This window comes from Spermophilus citellus, assembly GCF_964194105.1.
Source record: "Spermophilus citellus genome assembly, chromosome: 12".
NCBI classification, from domain to species: domain Eukaryota; kingdom Metazoa; phylum Chordata; class Mammalia; order Rodentia; family Sciuridae; genus Spermophilus; species Spermophilus citellus.
This window is the reverse complement of record NC_138198.1, coordinates 52,549,106-52,574,958: the sequence shown is the minus strand read 5'-3', so window position 1 is coordinate 52,574,958 and position 25,853 is coordinate 52,549,106. Positions and strand designations below refer to the sequence as shown.

The window sequence follows — 25,853 nt, the reverse complement described above, 5'->3', positions numbered from 1 at the left end:
CTAAACAAAGAGCAAGTGTCCTGACACTCTGTGGCAGCAGCCACCCGCATGCCCAAGAGTCTCCTGCAGCAATAGCCAGGGCTCCAGAGCAGCCCCAAGGCAGTGGCTGAGCAGCTGGGCTCCCCTGGTTCCTCTTCCACACCTTCCTGGTCTCCCCAGCCTGGAGGCCTTCGGCAGACACAAGAGACCTCCACCCTCCACCATTGGGCTCCCGGGGGAACTGTGGCCTTGAGCTTGGCTCAAGGGAAGTCTCCACCAGCTTAAGACCTGGAGGCCCTAACTCCTATCTGGTCTAAGACCAGAGCCCTGGATCACTCTTCCAGCCCTGCTCAGGAGACTCTCATCCCCACCCTGGTAACACAGACCCCCAGAGTGCACTCACGCTCCACTCGGAGCTCAGCCTTGGTGGAGGAGACGCCCACGCTGTTCTCCGCCAGGCAGCGATAGACGCCCATGTCTGTGGGCACCACAGCACTGATGATGAGCTGGTGGCCACCCTGCTGGTCCTCATTGATCATGTAGTGGTCATCCTCCTCCAGCAACTTCCCGTCCTTGAACCAGCGAACACTGTGCACAGGTTGGCCCGTCACCACACAGTCGAAGCTCACGGGGTACCCATCCTGCACCTCCTGGTTCTGCAGCTCCGTCAGGAACACGGGGGCTAGAACAGCAGGCAGGGCATGTAGCATGTTAGCCTGGGCGTGCCACTCACGCCTGTGGCCACAAACACACCGATCACACCAGCTGGGTGGTCTGACATGTGTGAGCTGCCCGGCAACAGGCCATGTGGGAGCACCTGCAGACCTGACGTGACACAGACCCTGAAGCTTGCCTGCTAGGCTTAGCCCTCTTCCCAGCTCTCTAAAAGTCTCTCCTGCTGCCCAGGCCACCAGGAGGCAAGAGGGATGAAGCGCTAGACAGGGATGGGAAGAGCAGTAACTGCGGAAGGCTGAGGGCTGTCCGGGATCTGGAGTGTAGGAGAGCAACTTCTGGGCGTGCCAGGGTAACTGATCCCAGCTACCTCCTGTCCCTGCAGAGATGTGGCGTGGCTGATAAGTAACTCAGTGGGTGAAATGGAAGTGAAGTGCCTTGTGGAAGTGGGTGCCTATTCTATACGGGTTATATCTCCAAGACTCCTCGGGAAAAAATAAATAAAACTCTCCAGAAAGTAAGTATTCACATTCCCATTTTGCCCACATGAAAGCCGAGGCTCCGATAGACTGTGGCTTCCCTAAGCTCACACAGCTAATAAGAGGCAGAGCTGGGATTCAAATTCAGCTCTAGGATTCAAATTCAGCTCTGTTCAATGAGTCGGGACTTTCTACACCTCGGAGGCTGCACTTGCAGAGTGCTGGAGCCCAGGTAACCCCTGGACCTCTCAGCTGGTGCTGGCCACTGCTGGCCTCACTCCTCCTCTACCCCCTTGGACTCCAGCTCCAGACCCAACTCTGTGGAGCAGTTGGACTCAGCGGCATCAGAAGTCAGCTGAGTGGACACTGGCTCCGGAGGTGCTGCAGGGGCAGGGGCCGCCTTGCCAATGCGCATCTCCACCCCCCTGGGCCCCTGCTCCACCAGGCTGATCTCCACCCCAATGCCCATGGTGGTGAACATCTCTCGGAAGCAGGTGACTGCCCTGTGAGCTTCGGCCAGGGCCTCGAAACGGATGCAGACAAAATTCTCATCCTCGCGGTAGGTCTGCCAGTCCGCAGGTTGCTCTGGCTCCCCGGGACCCTCGTCAGCGCTAAGAAACAGCTCCTCGTCAGAAACCTCTGCTGGGCCTTTGGTGCGGAAGAGCCGGTGCAGACGCCGGGCAGCGCGGTGGAAGGCGTCATCCAGCTCGCCCCCGGAGGAGCTCTCGGCCTCACTCTCGGTGCCACTGACCACCACACAGGCGCTATGGCTCACACAGCCAAACTTGTTGCTCACCTGACAGGTGTCGCGACCAGTGTCAGCACGGCCCAGGCCAGTGACCAGCAGGGTGCATGTCCCATCTGCGAGCTGGTCGATGTGGTGGTGCCGCCCGTCAGTGAGCTCTACGCCGTCTTTCAGCCAGCATGCTCGCACATCAGCCTTGCTGGCTACCACACACTCCAGCCTCAGGGCATCCCCCACCTGGGCCTCAGTGTCCCCAAATGTGTGGGAGAATACGGGTCCTTCCTGCTGCTTCATCTCCTTCCGGACCTTGTAGCCCTTAAAGGCAGCCTGAATCTTCACTGCTGCTTTGTCCATGGAGGGGTCGCCCAGATCCTCAGCACTCAGACCTATCGGTGGTGGGTGCACCTGGGCTGGGTGCTCCTGCTGCTTCTGTGGTTCCACAGAGGAGGGTGCTGGGGCCCTGGCCTGTGGGCACAGAGCACAGTATCACAGTGAGACAGGAGCCGCGAGGCCAGACACACAAGACCAGGGCCCAGCACTGATCTCCGCACGGCTATCCATTCTGCCTCTCAGGCCCTGGCAACTGTGCCAGCCTCATGGAGTATGAGGTACCTGCTGGCTCTTGTTGCTATCACAAAGCAAGCCCAACTCCCTGAAATCACTCTATACAGTCCCCACTGGGGACTGATGGGTAATGAGGGACACCAGAGGGACTGGCCCCAGCTTTATAGGAAAAGGCTTTAGCAGTAGATGGATGATGGACGGGTGGAGAAATCGGTGGAAGGAGGGACAAGCACGTGGGTGGTAGTGGCAAGGGTAAAACACTGGGCCTCCCCTTGCAAGCCAAGTAGAGGCTCACCTTGCTGACCAGGGGTGAGACCCCAGGCCGCCCAGCCTTCTTGAGGTAAGTAACCAGGGAAGGTGTGCCTGCCCGGGACTCGTCGTCAGAGCTGGTGTGCGAGAGGTCAGCCTCTCCAGTGCGTGCCAGCTCATCAGCTGTGGAGTAGCCCTCAGAGAGGCCAGGGGCCACCTCCTCCACCTCCTGCCGTAGGTGATGCACGCGGCCATCCTCCTCTGGAAGCTCACTGATGGAGTCCAGCGTGGGTTCACGGCTCATGCGACGCTTCTTGGCCAGGGCCTCCCACAGCAGGTGCAGGTCACCCTCCTGGGCTGCCTCAGGGGGCAGGCTGGGCTGTGTGGGCGCCTCGTCCCCAGAGCCAGGGGTCAGCACCACTGAGGAGAGCAGGAGGGTATCAGCGGAGCTGTGACCCCAAGCCTATCACTGGACCTCTGTTCCCCACTTGGCACCTGGTTTTACCAGGTCTAGAAGCACTGAGCCTCAGTCTTCCCTCCCTATGTCAGTTCACCTCCTGCACAGACAATGTGGTGACCAGAACAGAAAATGGCTCTGCACAGTGAGCCTGGGCCTAGATTCACAGGCCCACACTGCAGGGGTGGGACACATGCACAGGGAATGCACCTGGATCAGGCTCCGAGGTGGGGCACTGACAACCTCCCGGGAGAAAGTGATGGGGTGGGACAGGCCACCCCCTTCCACATTCAAGGTTTCCCAGCCCAAAACCTAGTACTCACCCTGGAAGGTAGCAGCCTCCATGGAGGCCAGGGCGTGGGCAGGGCCACAGCGGTACTCGCCCTGGTCTTCTGCGCTGAAGCCCTTGATCGCCAGTGTCTGCTGCCGCCCCCGGGAAAGGACCTCAAAGTGCCCACTGGGTTGGATGCACTCCGTCCCCTTGTGCCAGATGACCTCGCCGGCCTCAGCTGCCACCTCCACCTCCAGACAGACATCCTCTCCGGCCACCACCTGCCGGCTCACAGGGGTAGGGGGCGGGGGAGGAGCAGGCTCCACTGGTTCTGCTGGGGAACAGTGTCCACGGAGGACAGGCCACATCAGGTGTGGGGGCATTCCAGGGTCCAGACCTCACCCTGCCAACTCTTCCCTCCACCTTGGAGAAGCTGGGCATTCTCCAGGACCAAGATGGCTACTTACCCAGCCTGACCATCTGGGGCAGGTGCACAGGTTCCCCAGCACCTGCAGGGCCCACAGCAGCCACTCGGAAATGGTAGGTCTCCCCAGGAGTCAGTCCATCCACCACACACTCAGGCCCAGGCACGAGCTCGTGGCACAGACGCCACTGGCCCTTGGACCCCTCCTTCATCTCTACCCGATAGCCACACAGACCCCCTCCACCATCGCTTGTGTGAGCCACCCAGGACAGCTATTTCAAAGAATGGTCATTGTTTCATGGAGAAGCAAATGAATTTATTGTTGATGGATTAAATAGTCCATAGATGTCTGTTCAGTCTATTTGATTAATGTTTTCCATTTAGTTCTGAAGAATCTAAGCTGGCAAGTTTTTCTTTTTGGGTGGGCATGGTACAGAAAGGTTTCCCCAAACCTCAGCAGTGCAAAGAGTATGCAGTGTGGTCCTCACAAGGCCTTTCATCTGCCACGAAAACTCTGTGTTCCATATATGGCTCCCTCCAATTGTCACCTCAACCAGCCCCCCAACACTAGACCATTTTATAGGAATCTTGTTTTGTTTAAAAGCATTGACCCAGGTGTTGGGTATATGGCCTAGTGGTAGAGTGCTTTAGCATGTATGAGAACCTAAGTATGGTGCTTATCTCTTTAAAAAAATGACTTGCCAAAATTATTTTTGCCAATGAAAAAGCTTATCAAGGGAGATTGAGGGATACTGGCTGATGTGGCCCTATGCAGAGGTCCTGACCTGAAAGCCTAGAGAAGCAGAGAGTCCATGAGTGTCTCCATGCATCTATTCACTCATTTTGCAAATTTGACTGAGTCGGAAGATAAAGTGCAAGTCAGTTATGTAGGTTAGAACAGTGTCCAAGATAGTATGTCTGGTCTCCTTCATTTCAGTTAATATTTAGGGGTAAAACAAATTAAGTACAATAAATACAATGAAGAAGGCCCTGTAAAGGACACAAACTAGGCATTCAGTGTTCACGGTTCCAAGACTGGCTTGCTTCTGAGTGAGGGCTTCATTGTCCTGTGATGGCAGGAAAAGTGGGAGCAAGGTGCTACCAGAGGCATTGGATGAAGTGCAGGGATATGAAATAATGCCACAGGCCCTGAGGGGAGGGAGCGAGATCAAGGGAGGGTACAAAAGGATTACGGAGATCATTGCCTGGTCATGGGGACTGTGGACCATGGTGAGTATTTTGAACTTTATTCTAAGAGGAATAGGAAGTCATCTGTGCCTGAATCAGGGTGGGTGTCATGGGTTGGCTCCTGGTATAAACTTTCTTCATTGAACTGATTTTGTTTTAACCCAACTGTTATGTTGTTCTCCCATTTTCATTATATCAAGGTCTCTAATTTTGTTGGACCATTCATTTAATGAAGACTTTTTGTGTTCCTTGTGTTACCACGTTTCTCTGATTCTTCTTGACCCTAGTAGCTTGAAAAGGTGCATGCACATTTGAAGAAACCATTACTTCTTCCAGACTTAAGGACTTATTTGAGGATGGAAAAGCTTTTTCCTGCAGAGCAGTACGGGAGGACAAGCTGACCTAGTATAGCACTGGTCTAGTGGCATGGAGCAACATCTTTGTTATCTGAGGTTGAAGGATGCATTGCTTCTCTTTTAGCAGGCACAACTGTTGGTAACATGAGAACCTTCATGGTCATTGGTGGCTAGAGCTATGGGAAATCTAGAGTTGCTATGAGGACTAGCTGGGTCATAGATAGTGCCTCTAGATCAATGCAGAGAAGACTAGAAAAGGTGAAAGACATATGGGCCAGGCATTGTGCACACTTTGGTGCAGTGTCAGCTGCAGGCATGTGCAATGTAGGCAGGCTACCTGTGGGCAGAGAAGTAGTAAGGAAAAGCTAGGACCAAGGACAGAAGCCAGGGCTGGCAAAGAGGGCCTATGAGGTGGGACCTAGTTTGTTAAAGCACAGGACTGTAAGATCAGATCTGATTGTAGACACATAGGGCTTCAGGGAAGGACCAGAAGTAGAGCTTTGCCTGGCTGCTGTGTATCTACAGATCTGGGGCCTGATCATGGATGCATAAAGCTAGAAACCTCACCTGTGAATTGAAGTATGGTGGCAGGGACATGGAGGTGTTGAGGATGGCTGTAAACATGCACTATTTTTTTTGTGAGTGGAACTGAGGAGAAACGTGTGCAGTGGCACAGAACAACTCTCTTCAGGCAAAGCTACATGGTGGTGGGGATGGTTAATGGGACTCTGGGTGCTTACATATGTTAATAACACCATGAAACAGAGCTGGTGACACGTGTATGTAACTTCAGAGGCTGCTAAATATGGCGAGCAGTGGCTGGTGGCAGGTGTTGGAAGTGGTATTGTGCATGTGCAACTGCCAGTCCAACATCTGGCAGTGTGCATGGATATGGCTGCAGGTGTACACCCATCACATGGGATTGTGCCTCCAGTATGGGCTGCAGCCTTCATGTTCTCTTGCACAGGAAAAGGCTGTTTGGTGACCTTGAGTCTGGATTTGTGGCAACTCTAGCTGAGGTTACCTTGGGTAGGCAGAATCTAGAGGTAGTGGTACAGGTGCTTGGAGACTGTGAATGCAAACACCTTTGAGGCTTTTTGTAGTAGAGAAAGATACAAAATAGAACCGAAGATATGGCTCAGTGCTGAGGTGCTCCTGTGTTCAAGTCCTGGTACCCCAAAACAACAACAAAAACCCCATGATATTTGGTAGTATAATTTTGTAGGAAATTGAGAAAAACTTGCAGAAAGGTGTTGTGGAAACTAAGTAATTATTTTGAGGCTATAAAGTTGTTTCCAGTCTTACCATGTAAATAAAATAAATTCTAAAATACTTAAACAATTGGTAAAATTATAACAAAATTTCATATTTTTTGGAAAGGCTTTATAAGTAAATTTCAAAAATTAAGAAAAATTAAGTGGATTAAATGACAATTTTAAAAATCCCTCAGGCATAATAAAGCATATTTTTTTTTTAAAAAAGAGAGAGTGAGAGAGGAGAGAGAGAGAGAATTTTTGATATTTTTATTTTTTAGTTCTCGGCGGACACAACATCTTTGTTGGTATGTGGTGCTGAGGATCGAACCCGGGCCGCACGCATGCCAGGCGAGCGCGCTACCGCTTGAGCCACATCCCCAGCCCGCATATTTTAAAAGAAAAAACAACCTAGGAAAATATCCTAAAATATATGAGAAATACAAATTATTTCATGAACTACGTATAAATAAAGACAGAATTCACAGAAGTAAAAAATGAGCATATGAAATCAGTCACAATTTCAAATCAAAGTGTGATCATTTTATAACACTTTATGTCAATTTGGTAAAGTAACATTTTAATCTTGAGCCTATTGATAAAATATGGTAATATGATCATCCATTTTTTTTTAGAGTTGGGGGTTCCTTTTTTGTGGACTAATATTTTCAAAGTGCCATACACCCACTGATTCCCAAAATTCATGTGTTGAAACTTAAGGGCAGTGTGACAGCATTAAAGGTACGGCCTCTAGGAAGTGAAGTCTAAGGGCACAGCCCATGTGGCTGGGCTCAGGGACTCACAAAGGCTGAGCAAGTGAAACCCGCCTCCAAATAAAATATAAAACAGGGCTGGGGATGTGGCTCAGTGGTTAAGTACCCCTCCGATTCAACCCCCAGGACCAAGGAAATCCATTGCTTCCCAAAGTTCTCTCCCTCCCTAGATAGTTATCATTATTATTAAACAGTCCTAATGTTTTAAAACATATTAGAATTTATTTCACCAGCATAAGAACTAACCTGGTGAACATTTCATATGCACTTAAAAGAACATGTCTTCTAGTGTTTTTGTGGCATAACATTTTATTAATATCAATGAACAGGTTGACTTACAGTATTAGATCAACATTCTTTTATTCTTATTTTTCTTGTTTCTTTAACTAGAAATTGTGTTGGCAAATTTCCCCACTCGGTTCTAATAAAATTCGCTTCATGTATTTTGAAGCTCTTGTTATGGGTGAATACACACTTAGAATCGCTGAGACAGTTTAATGAGTTGGCCTTCTCTCATTATGAAACATCTTTTTCTATTGCAGTTTTGGAATTAATTTCAAATTTCATTTGAATTAATATAAGAAAGCTCCAGCTTCCTTATGCTTATGATTGCGCAGTATCTGTTTTCCATCTCCTTATTGTCTAACATATGTGTGCATTCATATTCAGATTGTATGTTTTAGAGAATATATGTGTAGGTCTTGCTTTTTACTCTAGGAGTGTTCATCTTATTTACTTTTTTTGCGGGGAGGGGGTACCAGGGATGGAACTCAGGAGCACTTGACCACTGAGCCACATCCCCAACCCTATTTTGTATTTTATTTAGAGACAGGGTCTCACTGAGTTGCTTAGGGCCTCCCTTTTGCTGAGGCTGGCTTTGAACTTGTGACCCTCCTGTCTCAGGCTCCCCAGCTCCTGGGATTACAGGCATGCGCCACTGCACTGCCATTTATTTACATATGTGATTATTAACCAATCTCAGTTTAGAGCTATCATATCTCACTATTCATTTTTCTGTCCCATCTCATCAAATCCCAAGAATTCACATGGGCTCCTATCTTTGCTTCTTTTCTGGAAGCTTTTCTTCATGAGTTTTGAAACTTATATCTTTATAGGATATTAATGACTGATCTATGATATAGATTGGAAATACTTTTTCAATTTTCAACTTTTGACTTTGGTTGTTTGGCTGTATGCAGAAGATTTTTATTTTATGGTAGCCAATTTTATCAACTATTTCACTTATTTTATTGGAGCTTTTTGTCTTAGGCACATTATTCTTGAAAGAAGTTGGGAAAGAATTCTCCCAAGTTTTCTTCTAACAACCTCTTATATGATTCCAGATAACTACAGAAAGAGCCTTATTTTTTTAAAAATTGCCCCTTGTTCCATGTCTCGATGCACTTTATTTACTTAATCCATAATCAATAGGCTCCTTCTAGTATTTTTGCTACTGTAGAAAGTATAAATATAACATTTATAAATATAACAATTTATAAATATAACATTTCACAATGCACAAGTATACTTGGAGGAGCAATTTCTAAATTTGAAATTGTTGATATAAAAAGGAAGAGTAAATGTACCTTCTTTTTAAGGAAATGTATAAAAGTGTCCTTTATCCCACAATTTCACCAACAAAAATTGTAATCATAGTCCTTGTAATAGTCAAGAAAGTGGAATTATAGCTTTGGTTTCATTTACCTTACTGTGAGTAAGTGTGAAATTATTTTTCTTTGTGTTAGAGCCTTTTGTAAGTTGTTTTGTTGTTGTTGTTTGGTTGGTTGGGGTTTTTTTTGTTGTTGTTTTTGTTTTTGTTTTGTACTGGGGATTGAACCCAGGGCTGCTTAACCACAGAGCCACATCCCCAGCCCTTTTTTATTTTTTATTTTAAGACAAGTCCCCACTAAGTTGCTGAGGCTAGCCTCAAACTTGCAATCCTCTTTTCTCAGCCGCCCAAGTCTCTGGGATTACAGACAAGCCAACAAGCCCTGCTTTGTAATTTTTTTTTTCCTAGAAACTATAACCTCATATCTTTATACAATTTTTATTGCATATTTGGTTTATATCTTGGTCATTTTCAGGATTCAGTGGAATATTTAAATTAGCCCTTTGTCTCTGGTCTGAATTGCAAAGTCTCCATTTTCCTTTTGTCGTGAAGCATTTGAACTTGATCATCAAGTTCTTTTTATTTAGAAACAAATTCACTCACCAATGTTTCATTTCAGAAAAAAAAAAAAAGCATCTAGTAACCGGAGGAGAAATAGTATGATTAGAAAAAGCACTACTCTGTGACTCTAACAAAGACACGTATCTAGCCAGGTTCCTGGGAAACTTTCCGTGGGCTGGCTCAGCACACAACACTTGAACCTGATTTTCATATCACTATGCACAACTTCTGTGTCTTCTGTTTTGAAGCAAAAGGAAGTACACTGGAAGGTGGGGGGTTCTGGGGTCTATAAAAAAGCAAGACTCACCCACTCCTGCAGACCCCCAGCTCTGAGCCCCCTTAAAAAAAAAGAAAGAAAGAAAAAAGAAAAAAATTGTACAATATTGGAAATTTTTTATGAAAAAGAAAAAAGAAAGAAAGAAAATACAAACAAACCTGTAGCTGCAATTAAAAGTTCATAGGGGCCTGGGCTGGGGCTCAGTGGTAGAGCGCTTGCCTAGCATGCATGAGGCCCTGGGTTCGATCCCCAGCACCCACATGAAGAAACTAAACAAAATAAAGGTATTGTGGCCATCTACACTAAAGATATTTAAAAAAAAAAAGTTCACAGGGGCTGGATTGCAGCTCAGTGGTAGAGCACTTGCTTTGCCAATGTGAGGCACTGGGTTCAATCCTAGCACCACCTAAAAACAAATAAAGGCATTGAGTCAATCTACAACTAAAATAAAAAGAAAAAGTTCATAGAAAATACAGAAGATAAATGAAGGAGTAAAATGAGGTCGTGAGGTCGCCATCTGTCAAATCCAGATGGTAGGAAATCCTACAGGATGGAGTGACAAGATACCTTGAGCACGTTGATGTCACAAGCAGAGAGCCCAAGGGCACAGTCCAGCAGGCCTGCGGCTCCACCATAAGGAACAGTGACCTGAAGGGCTGGGGATGTGACTCCGTGCAGAGCACTGGCCTGGAGGACCAGGCCCTGAGTTCAACTCCAAGTCCCCCAAAGGCGTGGGGCAGGGAAGGCAGTGGGAAAATCCCGGAGGCAGCTGTTTCCAGGTTTTAGAAAACAGCACCAGGGCTGAATTCCTAAGATGATGCCAACAGCTGAGAGCCACAGGGTCACCAGGGCTTACTGCCTGGAGACACTTTCCAAACATAGAACAGAGGTCGCTGGGGGTGAGGAGAAGGCAGGTGTGGTCTCTTTTGAAGTGGAGGGATTGTATGAGGCAACCAGAGAGGAAGAAACAGGACAGGGCAGGAGCCTGGAAGCTGCCTGCTAGCCAGGGGCGGTCTCTGGTACAAGGCCAAGGCTTCTGCACAGGTGCAAGGCCTGACCCTGACAGCCCCTGGGGTGACTGAGTCGGGGAGGAAGGGGCACAGCTGGAAGGAAAGTTCTAGAAGGGTCCACTCCCAGAGTTCCCATCGGAAGCAGCCAGGACAGGGAGACCCTGCGTGGCTTCTTTCTAGTTCCTATCTTTACAGGGTTCCTTTTTGTGTGTGTTGTGAAAACTGGCCTCAGTTTCCCAGATACCCACACCATGTCCCAAAACTACTTATGAAAAGTCTCTCTCTTTTTTTGTCCCAGTGATTTGAGACATGAACTTTATGATTGACTAGTTTTCCAAAACTTGTCAATCAAGTGTTCTTGATTTTAGGTCTGTTTCATTTGTTTATTTGTCCAGGGGTTTAACACTATTTTTTTTAATATTTATTTTTTAGTTTTCGGCGGACACAACATCTTTGTCTGTATGTGGTGCTGAGGATCGAACCCGGCCGAGTGCATGCGTGCGCTACCACTTGAGCCACATCCCCAGCCCTAACACTATTAATTCTGTTTTCAGTAGACAACTTTTGCAGTGCCGTTTCATACTCTTTTTTTTTTTTAAAGAGAAATTTTAATCTTTATTTTTTAGTTTTTGGCGGACACAACACCTTTGTATGTGGTGCTGAGGACCGAACCCGGGCCGCACACATGCCAGGCGAGTGCGCTACCGCTTGAGCCACATCCCCAGCCCCCCCCCCCCCCCCCCCCCCCCCCGGTTTCATACTCTTTAAATCACTTTTCTGAAGAGGCCAGTGGTGAACCCCCATCAGTATTATAAGGAATTTATTATCTTACTGGTGCCTTTCTTTTTTGGCAGATTAACTTGAAAACTCTGCAAACTGATAAAAGGATTTGCTTGTATTGATTTAGTAACTAAAAAGATGAAATTTTTCTTGTTTTGGAACACTTACGGAGTTCTCTGGGATTTTTCACTCTACACAACACATGTCCTAGGCATGGCCCAGGCCCTCCCTGCCAGTCGCAGGAAAACAGGTGGACATGATGGAAAGAGAGCACAAGAATCCCCAGACACTTCCTCTTATATTCCGGGTCAGCAACAGCCTTATCTCTCTCAGGCTTGTGTCATGGTGACCAAATAATGTTCAGTAAAAATGTGTTTAGTTACAACAGAGGCATCCAACACCATCGTAGTCTTTCATGTGAGTGCTATGGCATTCCAGAATTTGATGCTTCTCAGTCTCACAACTTGGCCATGGAGATGACTTTGTGATTTTCCTACACAGTCCCGGGAAGAACATTCATCAGCTTCTCAGCAAGAACCTTCCCTGCAGAGCTTCCTGGGAGACCAGAGCCATTGGAACCGTTCCACTGCTCAGGATGATGGGCAAACCATGCCGCCATCTTTACCTAAGAACCATGAAGAGAAGGGTCGGTCCGTTGTTATTTCAGATTGATTTCTTCATGTTACCAAATGTTGGGTCCATTTTTGCTCATTGGTAGAGACAGTCGAATCCTGAATCCAAAGACAATCATGTGAAGAAATTTGATTTGCTGTGTCAAAGCAAACTTCCCCTGATCTGTCCTTCTTTCAACCCAGTGTTCTATGAAGTGTTGGCATTTAGAAGAAAGATGTTATGGTTTGGACGTGAGATGTCCCCCAAGAGCTCAGGAGTGGAACAGTGAAAGGGTTTAGAGAAGGAATGATCGAAGCATGAGACTCTTAATCCAATCAGTGAAATGTTTCTGTGATTGGATTAACTGGGTGGGTTAGGGTGTGGCTGGTGGAGGTGGGTCATTGGGGGCCCACTCTTGGGGTATATATGCTGCATCTGGTCAGTGGAGTCTCTCTCTCTCTCTCTCTCTGCTTTCTGATCCCCGTGTGAGCTGCTTCCCTCTGCCACACTCCTCTGCCTTGATGTTCGGCCTCACCTTGAGCCCAAGGAATGGAGCCGGCTGTCTATGGACCAAGACCTCTGAAACTGTGAGTCCCTAATAAACTTCTCCTCCTCAAAATCATTCATGTCAGTTCTTTTAGTCACTGCAGTGAAAAAGCTGACTCAACCAAAATGATACAATTGAGGTTGAAAAATGAGATATTTCTCAGTCTGCAGCATGAAATGTAATCTAAAACCTGTCAATATTATATACATTAGTATTTAATGTGCTTAATTTTTATGCACAATGGGTTTAATAAGGAGAGAGATCATTTTTAATGTCACCTGTCATCATGGGCTTCTTACAACTAAGCCTTCAATATCTTCATTTTCACCACCTTGATTACTATGGATTCAAGATGAAAATCTGTTCCAAAAGGAGATGAGGCCCTCCAGGAGATGGAGCGCAACAACCCACTCCTTAAATACGGAATGTGCGTTATGATCTTCTGCCAACATCTCGGCATGGAAAGGAGAATAAAACAGTGATTTTGCAGTTTTTGAAGAAGAAAGATGAACGTTTTCTCTGGTGACCAAAGTCAATACCAACAGTGGTCAGTCAAGTTGACGGCGTGCACCTTGCTTATCATCATATCATACAAGGGATAAGAATGTCATTGTACCTCTGTGGTTTTCCTCCCTTAAAAAAACAGGCTCTGCAAGCCCCACTTGGCGCTCTCTCCTCCATGTGGACTCTGCTCCTCACTATTCCCCCTGGGTGTCGGTGAGATGGGTCTAGGCTGAAGCTTTCCAGACATAGATGAAGGACCCTGACATGACCCCACCTGTCTAGACCTGCACCTTGAGAGGATTGGGAGGGGGTGTTCAAGTCAAGGTCAGCTTTGAAATGTTGGTTCCTCTGTTCTGTGTGTGTTCACTGAGTACAGCAGTGCGTACATCCTGCGTATGCTGATGTATGTGTCCTCAGGGCCTGTTGAGCACCACTTGTGGGCATACGATCACACACTGAGTAGGCTCCTCAAGATCTTTATTGAATAGAGTTCTGCTCGCTTTGTAAATGCAGTATTATTATTATTATTATTATTATTATTATAAAAAGCACATGTGAACACACTTTAGACTTTGACCTTATCTCTGGCTACCAACTCAGGATGCTCAAGCAGGAACCATAGAAGTCATCCTTAACTCTTTGCCCCAGATCCCCCAAAGGAAGGCTGGCTCTTTTCCCTTTTAACCCCTAGATAACCAACACATGTCCCTCCTTCTCCTATCCGTGAGGCCATGAGCTTATTCCAGCAACTCCAGGACTCACTCAGAACCCTCTTCCCTGCCTCTGTCATATGTCCTTTGGTCCACTGTCTATGCAACAGGGACTTACTCTCACTTTCACCGGCAGGTATCCAAGGGGCAGCCACCTGCAGGCTTGAGGATTTAGCAGTCAGCCTCTATTTTGCATCTATTCCCTTAGCTATGAGTCACCTGAAATTCCAGGAAAAACAGGCCTGATCCATAAACATCTAGTGATGAGTTGAAACTACTCCCTGGCAACAGCTGCTTTCTTATCACAGAAGAAGCCCTGCCTGTCTTATCCTGGGATGACAACAATGAAGGACACCGGCAGGAATGCTAGCCCTCACCCCTTCCCCTGCCATTCCCCTTTCAGTCACTGTCAGCCCTTCCAAAGGGCACAGATCTCTCTTCGTCAACCCGGGATAGCCATGCTGGTTAAAGTTCCTTTCCTGCTTTACACCATTACTTTTCCCATTTTTTGTTTGGTGCCAGTGGCCAGACCCCATTCGTTAGACCCCCCTGAGTGGGCTTCTGGTTGAGAAGTCTGCTAACTTCTGCACAATAGCCACAGTGATTGTTCAGGGCTCAGTACCTGGAACTTCCACTCTGCCCAACTTAGTAGCAGGCCCGGCTGCCTTCAGCCAAAAGAACAACTGTAGTAAAAATCAACAAAACTGTGAAGCAGCCATTTCCAGGCATTGCACAACAGGCTTATATGGGCAGCAGTCCTTCAGGAGACTGACGCTCGAGGGAAGAGGGCTACAAGATTGCCATCCCTCCATCCTCTATCTTTCTGTTCTAGGAACATCTTCCTGCAGGTTAAGTTCAAAGACAGCAGTGGTCTTGAGCTAACTGGAACTTGGCCCAGGACATTCAAGGAATGGAATCTCTAGCACGTGGGGAAGAGATGTGTGTCAAAGGTTTGCTTGGGTTCTGTGCTGTTTTCATTCACAACACTTTGGATACCGAATGCGTGGGGTTTTTTCTTACACCAATTGATGATCCAACCTTCCAACACCAAATGAGTGTCCTAGAGTTTAATTAAATTCTGACACTAACTAGAGGTAGTTGGCATCAGACTCCACAGGCACAGGCTCAGTCCCACAAGACTGCCTTCACTTCAGATGCCACCCAAAGCCTTGGGTCCCCAAGGAAGCAACATTTCCGTCTGGGTTGGCTACAAATCAGGGGAGTCTCAAAAATACCTGGCCCCTTTCAAGTATGATAATTTGCTACAACAGCTCACAGAACTCAGGAGAGCACCTTATTTCGTGTTTACTAGTTATTTGAAAGGAAAAACTCAGGAACTGAAGAGATGCGTAAGGAAGGTGTAGAAAGTACGCAGAGCTTCTCGAAGACTGTCACCCTCTCATCAGGCCAGTGCATTTACTTCCCAACCCGAAAGCTCTGAGTCTCATTACAGAGAATTCAGTCTCCAGCTGCCCACACCTCCATCCCTGGTAGCTGGTAGGTGGGGCTGGAGGTTCCCAGCCTCTGGACCCTTGGTCTTTCTCTTGGCTAATTCTGGAATTAGGGCCGCCACCTGAGCCAAACTCAAGTATGAGGAAAGACCCATAATGAATAGCAAAAGGCACTCCTGTCCCTCAGGGAAGCCCAAAGGTTTTAGAAACTTCCAGGAACTAGGGACAAAGACCAAATATATAAATACCACGGAATTTAACATGGAATCTGGAGTGGGCAAAAGTCTAATCACACAGGAAAAATATTTCATGAGGCCCAGAGGTTGTCTGCTATGAAACTGAGAAAGAAATTGCTACAGCAGATGCTCTCGCTGAGAGCCACGAGGACTGACAGACAGGAGAAGGCTCCGTGCTCACCCTTGGTAAAGGGTAAGGACTCCATCTGAGAGAATGGATCATGCCCTAGGGTTAAGGAGAGGGTAAGAGTTAGCCCAAATACTTAAAGAATGTGGGAGCCTGGGAAGTCCTCAGGCAAAAGGTTTGTTTTTTTTTTTAAATAAGACTTGTACACACAGGATTTTTCCATTTTTCTTCCCTGTGCCCATCTGGAGAGAAGAGAAAATCATTTAGGGAGGAATTGATTGAAAGAGCAAAAATCCCCGAGTACAAGAAAAAAGAAAACAGTATGATTTGTCCCACAGCAGCTTGGAATCGAAGGTGACATTTTTTTTCCCCCTCTGGTCTCAAATTGATGTGGACACTTGCTTATGCAGCTTACATTCCAGATGGGTATCAGACAGGCAGATAAGGAGCAGAGAAACTGCTGTTTTGATAGTGAGAGGCAAAAAGTTTATCCTCGGATAATTTGGCCATTATTTTCCTGGTCTCCTAGTAATTTGTTCCACGAGTGGCCATGGAACAAGGTTGAAGCCTGCCGGACTATCTGCGCTAACCACTGTGGCTTAAAACCCTGTGCAGGAGTATTTCCCCTCTGTAAGATGAAGCCAGAGTCTGTCCATACCCCAGACATCCCTCAGCAGTACGGACGTCCAAGAGAGATGGACATAGGAAGGTGTCCCTCCCCTACACTCCATTCTGAACCCAGAACCAGGAGGTGTCCCTGCCTTGGTTCCCGAGAATGTGGTGCGGCATGCCTGTCCAAGCTCCGCGACTCATGGCTCACCTGCTGAACCCTCTGTCACTCAGGCTTGTAATCTAATTTGAGAAACATCTTCAATAACTTGGGGAAGTGCTCCTTAATCCTTCTGGTTGCATTTTAAGAGTAGTTTAGACTGGACAATGAAAGTGGGGGGGGAGGCTTTTGTGTCACTATGTTGGAAACAGAGCAAATGACCACAGGACAAATGCCATAACAAAGAACTAGGATCATAGTAGATAGAGGTGACGGGTTACGTACCCTCCAGATTCTGAATGTAGCTTCTCACATAAGCCTGTACAATGCCCATTCCCAAAGCGAGTCAGGTGGACACCATAAGGCAGCAGCCAAGTGGTGGAGATGGCCCCTCGCCTCCGTAGTGGCCCTGCTCAAAATCATAAAAATGCGGCAAGAAGCAAGAGAGAGCAGAAGCCTACATGCCCCCAGAACAGATAAAACGTCGCTGCAGCTGTTGACTGCATAAAAAGCTGAGCAAATGCAACAAAATGACACATGACAGACAGAGCCTATGGGTACCACAAACTGGGGAGCTTTGAGCAGAAGAAAATGCACAGAGAAGTCCAAGGCAAAAGGCAAGACGTCAAGTTAGACATCATCCCAACCAAGGCTGGGAGATGAGCGAGGCTCCTATAGTTGGCTCTCCGTCTAAGTAGAGGCACCAAGTAATATGTCACAGGAAAGCAGGGAGCTGAAACCTCGGTTCTGTGTTCCAACAAAAGAAAGTTTAAAGTCAGATGCCAAAAGCCATGCAGGAGAACTTTATAAGTGAAAGTAGAGTAAAAGCAAATTGAGGTTCAAGCAGAGAGCACAAGAAAGAAAGAGGGGTAGAGAGAGACAGAGAGAGAGAGCGTGCTATCTCTGAGCAGAGAACAACAAAGGAGACAACGCGGTCCCCAGTTTTATTACTCTTGGATGTTTACCAGGAGAGCTGGGGACCCCCTTCTGTACTCTTGGCCAGTAAGGTGTTTGGTCACCTCCTCCTTCTTCACGTCGGGCAGTGGAGATTTTGACCTTAGCTGGTCCTCTCTGGAACTGTCCTGATGGCCATCCTGTTTAAGGGGGCTTCCTCTACAAGTCAGGCCCATGTTAATGTGGGCACTGGGGTCCATAGCTGGTGACAAGTCACCTTAGTGCACCTGCACTATGATAGGGACCTTCCTTCCCAGACCCATGATGACAACTTCAGCCACAGTTCCTAGCTTCACGTCAACATCAACGGACCTGTCAAGAGTTAGTCTCATGACTCCTTTTCTTTTGATGTATTTTCCCGTTAGCTCCTTTGCTTCTGTTTATTTTCTACCAATTAACTACCACCCTTTGCTCTCTGTCTACTTTGACAGTAGTTTAAAGAAGACCCTGATTTAAAGAACACCTGGGACCTTGCCAGGCCTGTCACTGTTTGCTGCTTGCTACTACCCAGAACTGTACCAAATAAATCTTTCTTCATTACTATGTCTGCATTATTCTGCCGTACAGCACAATTTGTACTAAGACACACACACACACACACACACACACACACACACACACACAATTGATTCTCTTTTCTGGAGAATCCTGACTGATAGAGGTCTAGTTGCTTGGTCACATACCAGAGTAGATGTTGCTGTGAAGACAGGTATTTTTGTTTTGGTTTTGTTTTGTTTTCAGTGCTGGGGACTGAACCCAGGGCTGCTCTGCCACTGAGCTACACCCCCAGGCTCTTTTATTTTGAGCAGGGTCTCATTAAGTTGCCAAGACTGTCCTCAAACTTGCAATCCTCCTGCTTCAGCCTCCTGAGCTGTGTGAAGGTAGTTTTTAGATGTGATAAACATGTAACTTTGAGACTTTAAGTAGAATACCTTCCACAGCATGGGGAGGTGGGGGGGGCTCATCTAATCAGCCTTAAGAGGACTGAGGATCACCTCCAGCCGGCTCTCAGACCCAGGACTGTTGCACACACTCACACACACACACACACACACACACACACACACACACTCCCTAATGGCTTCATTTCTTTCAAGAACTAAAATACAGACTTGGGAACCAAAAATGGTTCTATAGGAACAGAATCTTAAGAATGAACTTTATGAATGGATTCTGGATTTTCTGGAATTGTTCTCTAATCTGATTAGACTTAAAGGTGCTAAAGACTATTTCCGATAGGAAAGAGTGTGACTTCATGATATGGCACTAGAGACACATGATGTCACCGTGCAGTACTCTTAATTGCATACTTATAAGAGGCAAAGTACACGGTGACTGTGTATTTAATACATCAGGTCACTTTTGTCAAACTAGTGAGTATAATGAAATCTGCTCCTTGCTCCTAAGGGAGCTAAACAAAAATGGGGGGCAAAAAGGGTCAGCTTTGGGCCACATAATTAAGCTGAAAATTTTCTATTTACCTCCCAGAAACCCTCCTATCCTGCAGCCACAGGGCTAAGATGGCTGAAAATCAAATGCAGAGTCTCATTCTGCAACTGGCTAATGACATCACAAGTTAAATCCCCAACTTCATGGGGTTTGTGCTATTAAAGCGAAGGCACCGATGGAGAAGAAATGGGATCCTGACAGTCGGAACAGGGACGGCACGAGGGAGGGAAGGTGGGCCATTGAACAAACGATGGCATTACTCACTAGAGACCAGGTGTTCATGGTCACCATAACCGACAGACCTGGGACACTGCAGGTTGGTCAGCCCATTCCTTGAAGATGGGAGATCTAGAAGCAAAATTTTACTGGATTTCTGTACATGAGCAAAAATCCAACTTGAATAGGAAAAAAAAAAAAAAAACAGTCCCAGTCCCATGATCAATTCCCAGGCTTGAGGCCATTTACAGATTTACAGCTCCTGGAATAAAGAAGAGGCACCTCTTCAGGAAGGAGTTTGCTGCATTGCCCAAACTTGATACTGTTAATCTCTGCCTTTTCCAAAGAACTCGTCGTCTTTCACAAGAGTGGTAATGACTTGTGACCCACTGAATCAGTTGCTTACTCAGCAAATGGCAGAATCTCCACCTGGGCACCCTGACCTGTAAGCTGAGGTTTATTATAGTGGAAAAGGCCCAGAGGAAGCCACTGGAACTGCCTCTACCTGGGAAAATAGTCACCCAAAGCAATATAGCTGGAGAGATTATACAGACCAGTGTCACCACCAGAGACATGAGAGATGAAAGGAGGATCCCCACCAGATCCCACTGAACCCACCTATTTGACTTGTGCAGAAAAGAGAAGGTCATGAGTTTAACCCAGTAGTGATTCCCACAGCTGCTGCCTACCAGATGTGGTTTCACTACTTGGGCAAATTAACCTATCGCCTGGTACTTTCCATGCAGCAACTGGTGTGACAAACACTTTTCTCTCCCTATCTGTTTCTAAAGACAGTCGGAAGCAGTCTGTATTTAGCTGAAGAGGCCAACAACACACCTTCACCACCCTGCTTTAGGAATATCAACTCTCTAGCTCCGGGTCACAATTTAGTTTGCAGGGATCTTGATTGCATTCCTTCCCATATGACATCGAAGGGGCCCACTACATTGATGACCTTATGCTGGTGGGTGATGACTCTGGACTCATTGGCAGGACAATTTCATGTCAGAGAATGGGAAATAAATCTGACAGAAATTCAGGGGCCCTGAACTGGGGTGTAGCTCATGGGTAGAGCACATGCCTAGGGTGCACAAGGCCTTGGGTTCTATCCCCAGCACCCAAAAGAAGTTCAGGGACCTTCTACCCAGTTCATTTTTTAAGGGTCCAATGATTGAGACCTTCCTTCTAAGGAGAAGCTTAAGTTGCTGTGTCTGGCCTCTCCTGCATCCAGAAAACCAGCCCAACACCTCTGGGCCTCTGGATTCTGGAGATAATATGTGCCTCATCTGCATGTGCTACTCCAACACATTTACCAATGTCACACAGAGTTGTTAATTTAGAGAGGCTCACAAAATAAGAAACAGATCTGTAACAGCCCCAGGCTGCTAGGCAAGCTGCTGTCACTTGGGTCACATGGTCTAGCAGACTCAAGGGTGCTGAAGCTTCCCATGCAGGTACGGCTGAGTTCCGAGCTTTCTGTAGGCTCCTGTGAGTGAACTGCCACGCGGGCCCTTAAGAGCCTTGAGAGGCTTCATGCCAGCAAAGGCTTCAGCTAACTGTTCTCCCTCTGAGAAACAGCTCTGGGTTTGCTCCTGGGCCTCAGTAGAATCTGAATGCTTCATCATGAGCCACATTGTTACCTTGCCACCTGAGCTGCCCGTCATGAACTGGGCGCTCTCTGACTCACCAAGTCATAAAATCGGGCTTACACAGCAGCGCTTCGTTATCCAATGGAAGTGAAATACATGAGATCAGTCCTCACAGGCCCCCGAGGCAGGGTAAGTGACAGGAGGAAGTGACCTAATGCCCACGGTTCCCATTCCTGCTGGGTGAGACTTTCTCTCATCTGCAGCTATGGTCTCGTGGGCAGTTCTCCATCATCAGTTGAATGAGAACAAGAAAATCTGGGCCTGATCTTAGAGGGTTCTGCTTAGCATGCCAGTGCCGCCTATAAGTGAGCCGCAGCCACCCAGCCCTCTCCAGGATGTCTTTGAAGGGTATCCTCCCTGTAGGGACTTCTTAAATGAGATCGCTTATTCATTTCACTTAGAAGGAAAAATGGTGGCCAGGCACAATGGCACACGCCTGTCATCCCAGCATCTCAAGAGACTGAGGGAGGAGGATTGCAAGTTCAAAGCCAGCCTCAGCAACTTAGAGAGGCCCTGAGCAACTCAGCAGGACCCTGTCTCAAAATAAAAAATACAAAAGGCTGGGGATGCGGTTCAGTGGTTAAGGGCCTCTGGGTTCAATTCCTGGTACCAAAAAAACCACAAGAAGGAAAGATGGTGAAGCATGTGCTAGTGTACCCATGCACGGGCGGAGGCTGGATGGTGAGAGACTCAGAAGGGACATGGTTGTAAAACTAGTGACAGAGAGGTCTGGAGAAGAGGTATGCGGACAGACTCTCTGAATGAGCAAAAAAAAAAAATGTGAGTCATGTGGCAAGGAGAAGGTTATGCATGAGCTCAGAAAGGTGGACTTTGAGTCACCAAGTCAGCCCTAGCTGCTGTCATTGCTGACACCCAGTCTGCCAGCAGCCGAGACCAGCCCGGAGTGCCCACCCAGTACGGGTGATTCCCTGGAGTGATTTGTCACCTCGCTAGTGGCAGCCCAATAATACTGGGCTACTTCAGTCCTGAATAAACACCTAATCTGGAACAGACACCTGCTCTGGACACGGACTCGCCTTCCCCGCGTGCACGACTTCTCAGGCAATACTTTCTACACCACCATGTTCCACAGGGCCTTCTGATCACTTAGCATCAGGTGAAGGTAGCTTTGGGCCTATGTTTGTGAAATTCAGTTCTTACCACCCTGCAGCATCTGGCTCAACCAAAGAGTGGAACAGCTTTAGCCAACTCAGTTAGAGCACCTCCTGGGCAGGGCTGAGGCCAGCCTCCTGAGAAGGCTGTACTGCTGTGAGTCAGCACTAGTGCATGACACTGTTTCTCCCCTGGCCAGGACTCAAGGGTGGGCATGGGAGCACTGTTGGGTGCAGAGCAGGCTGAACTGTGTTGTCTGCAGGGCAGGCTGAACAGATGTTGGCTGCAAGATAGCCCACGCACTCAAACCCCCCTCTATCTGGTCCTTTATCACCTGTTTGTGTCAAGTCCTGCTCAAAGCTGAGCACTCAACCCCCCTTGGGCCAACAAGGCAGCTTGCAGACCCAGAGGCCCCATTAGATTTGGGCTATAAAAACTCCCTCCTGCCAGGCCCCCCTCTCTCTTGCTCATTCTCTCTTGCTCTCTCTCTCTTGCTCTTTATCTTTCTTGCGCGCGCTCTCCGTCTCTGTCTTGCTCTTGCTCTCTCCCTGTTCATCTCTTCTCTTCTTTCTCTCTCTCTCTCTCTTTCCTTCCTTCTTTTCTCTTTGTTGCACTGCTGCAATAAAGATCTTTTGGTCGCTCTGAGTGTTGTGGTCACTTTCCTTTCATTGGTGCCGAAACCCGGGAGAGGGTTAAAACCCACTTTTGGGTCCCTCTTCCTTCGGAAGTGCCACTCACCGGATGGCCTGAACCCAGGCCTGAACCCATTTTCTCGACTGCCAGAACTCCATCCACCACCGACCTTCGATTGGTGAGTTTCCTCTTCCTGGAGTCCTAAACCCAAAGGTGATGTCAGGAGGATTTGACCGTTGATTGTCCGGCAAACCTCTTTGCCCACCTGCGGGGAGGAAAACACCCCACCACAGCCTTCAAGGCCACGGTGGCCCTCAGGGACTCCTTCCTAGGGCAGATTAGACTCCTGGGTTCAAAATTATTCCCTTCCCTTCCCAGCTGGTAATTTCCCAGCATAGGCTTTGTAGGTCTCCCTCGAAGGACTGTGTAACCTCCAGGAACACATAACAGAGAACTGAACATCACACCCCACCCAGACCTTCACCATCTTGGTGGCTCTCCTAAAGTCCTAGTCCTCACACCTTCAAGACTCAGCCGCCAGAGAGACGCTTACCCTCCCCCTCCTCCCTCTTCCCCTGTCTCTTTCTTTCCCCTCTTTCCGGCCCTGTGGCCCTGCGAGTCTCCGGCCTCTCCAGGAGGGGTCCTGAAAAGAAAAGCCTTGGCCAAGGTCTCCCACTGCTCCGGCTCCGTCCAGGACGAGAGCTTCGACTAGGATTCGGTGACAACCAATCTCTGCAGCTCGAACCTGCCACTAAGGCACTCCTGATTTTTGGCTCTAGTGGGGACGCCCCTTTTGCCAATAAATCAGTTTCCTCCTTCTCTCTTATACTACAGTTGCGTCTCCTTCCTTCTCCTCTATACCAAGTTTGCGTCCCCTTCCCTCCTCCTTATACTACTTTGCAACATGGGTAATGTGTCCTCTCTGCCGGGCGACTCTCCCCTACAATGCCTCTTGGATAACCTCAAAGCTCTCTCCTTGACACCAGACATCAAACCCCCAAAATTGATCAAATATAGCACCCAGGCCTGGCCCACTTATCCCTTAGACAACCAAAGCAGATGGCCTCCCTTTTGGGTGCCTCGATCCCTCCATTCTAAGGGATCTCTACAATTACTGTGAGCATTTGAAAAAATGGGTAAAAGGCTGCTACATCAAAGCTTTCTTCTTGCTTGTGCTCTCTGCACCTCTTGCAGACCTCTGCAAATTTTTCTAGCTTGCAAACCAACACCCACAACCACTGATCCCCAATCTTCTCCTCCTCCAGACTCATCCACTACTTTTGACCCTACTGATGAATTTCCACCCTATGGCCTGGCTCAAATAGGTCCTCACCCTCAACCTTCTGCCCCAGCCCCTCCACTGTCTCCCTCACCTGAACAACCTGACTTCTCCTCTCCACTCACTAGATCAAAAACTAAACAACCGCCTTTCCTCAAACCATTGCCTCTTTTTTGAGGTAGCAGGTACTGAAGAAATCCCTTCACCCACTCACTCCTCTCTTCTTCTGTCAGCGCCCACACCAGGTCCCACCAGGTCCTCTTACCAGCTAACCCAAAGCTCAAACAAGCTGAGAGCCCTTGGACCCCTATCAGAGATCTGGTGAAAATGGCCTTTAAAGTTGCTTTGTCATCACCGAAAACAGGTTACTAAGAATTGTCCCTTACAGGCTTTTGGGATATTCACTCCCATCCTCCCCTCTGCTCTACCTGTTCTGCTGCTCAAGTTTTGCTTGCTAGGGAAAATCCTATTTTTTTACATCACTCCTTCCTCATTCTCAGATCCATAGCTGCTCTCAGCCCCGCCTTCCCGTCTTCCCCCTCCCTACCCAGGCCCACAGAAAAGGCTTAACTGATCTTCTCCAGAAATCTTCACCATGGCTGATTTTAGGACTTTCAGCAAAAGAATCTCTACAAAAAAAGTTGAATGTATGCTAGGAGCCACAAGCAAATAATATGATGCATGGCACTTTTGGTTGTTAGGTAACGCCAGCTAGCCACTGAGATGATTTGATTATGTTAAGATTTACATTCATATGGAAATTGGACTCCTGCTGTTCACGTGGGCCTGCTACCGGACTCATGTTACGGGACTCCTGGAGAGTTCTCATTGGTTGGGGAAGGATAGTAGGAGGAAATTCCGGGGGAGGTCCGCGCCCTCCGGTTCCGGTGAACAGACGCGTGGGAAAACCGCTTGCGGCTTGCCAGCGCCTACAGACGATTGGCGGCTTTTTCAAAAATAAAGTTTTGTTCCTGCTTGAGTGGCTCGTGATTCTGTGCCCAGCCAAGACTGCGGCAAATGTAGATAAACTTCCTATTTTCCTGTTGCCCTGTTTTACTTGGTCACTGGCTGGAAAAGTCAGCACTCGAAAAGCTGGACACCCCCTTACTAGTTTTTCACAAAATATGTAAAACAAGGCCTCTGGCCTTGAGCTGGGGCTTCACAGAGAAGGCTACATGTCTAAGATAAGGAAGCCCAACTGGGCTCCATGATAACAGCTGGCAGGGGTGGGGAGGGTGGGGGGAAGAGGAGAGAAAGGGAAGACAAAGCTCTCCCCCTCCCAAGTGTCCTTGAAGGGTTAACTTGCCCAGAACAGAGAGAGGAAAAAAAAACTGCTTTTTGTGAACTTCTGCAGACTGTGGACTTCTGAGCCCCTTCCCTTACATGTTGGGTACAAAATTCTGAAACAACCTAAACTTGGGGTTCAGGGGATTAATTGATTACAACAGAAGCAGTGCCCTCTGAATCTGGCTGCAACCAAATAAGACTGTTTCCCTATCTTGGGTGCTATCTTAGGTGCCTCGCCTTGTCTGTCCCTCCAATTCTATATACCTAAACATTGTTCATGTTTTCACGAAATGGTCAACAGATGTGATTAATTGTGTGTTGCAAATAACAAGATATCTCTTGTTAAAATGGAATAATTTGCCTAAATTCAGAAATTTACAAGGATTGTTTCAAAGTGTGAATAAAAAAAGAGTTTACAGATAGGAAAGAGAAATGAGAAGGTTCTAGCTATGGATTTAATAGAAGGAAAATGTGTTTCTGGATAAGAGAGTCTATTAACTAAATAAGAGAGTTTAAGTGCTAAAGAAGGTCTGTATATACAACTATGGCTAAACAACAACTGTTATTTTGCAATATTGTAATATGTTATTTCTTTAAAAGCTAAACTTGATTAATATAAAAACATCAATAGTAATTGTGGTACTATTACTCTTCTTTGTATATTAAATGT

The 25,853-nt window shown here is 47.4% G+C and overlaps 1 protein-coding gene across 1 annotated transcript in view; it reads right to left on the bottom strand.

Annotated features, from left to right (window-relative positions):
* LOC308632040 (obscurin-like) overlaps positions 1-17,757 on the bottom strand; it is a gene marked incomplete at its 5' end in the record, with an annotated part of 33,015 nt that extends 15,258 nt beyond the window's left edge. Inside the window, 6 exons of the mRNA XM_081263694.1 lie at positions 383-662; positions 1,471-2,340; positions 2,735-3,108; positions 3,469-3,750; positions 3,884-4,112; positions 17,569-17,757. Of these exons, the coding sequence (XP_081119820.1) occupies positions 383-662; positions 1,471-2,340; positions 2,735-3,108; positions 3,469-3,750; positions 3,884-4,112; positions 17,569-17,757 (2,224 nt within the window). The remainder of the gene's footprint in view (positions 1-382; positions 663-1,470; positions 2,341-2,734; positions 3,109-3,468; positions 3,751-3,883; positions 4,113-17,568) is intronic.
* Between the last annotated feature and the right edge of the window lie 8,096 nt (positions 17,758-25,853).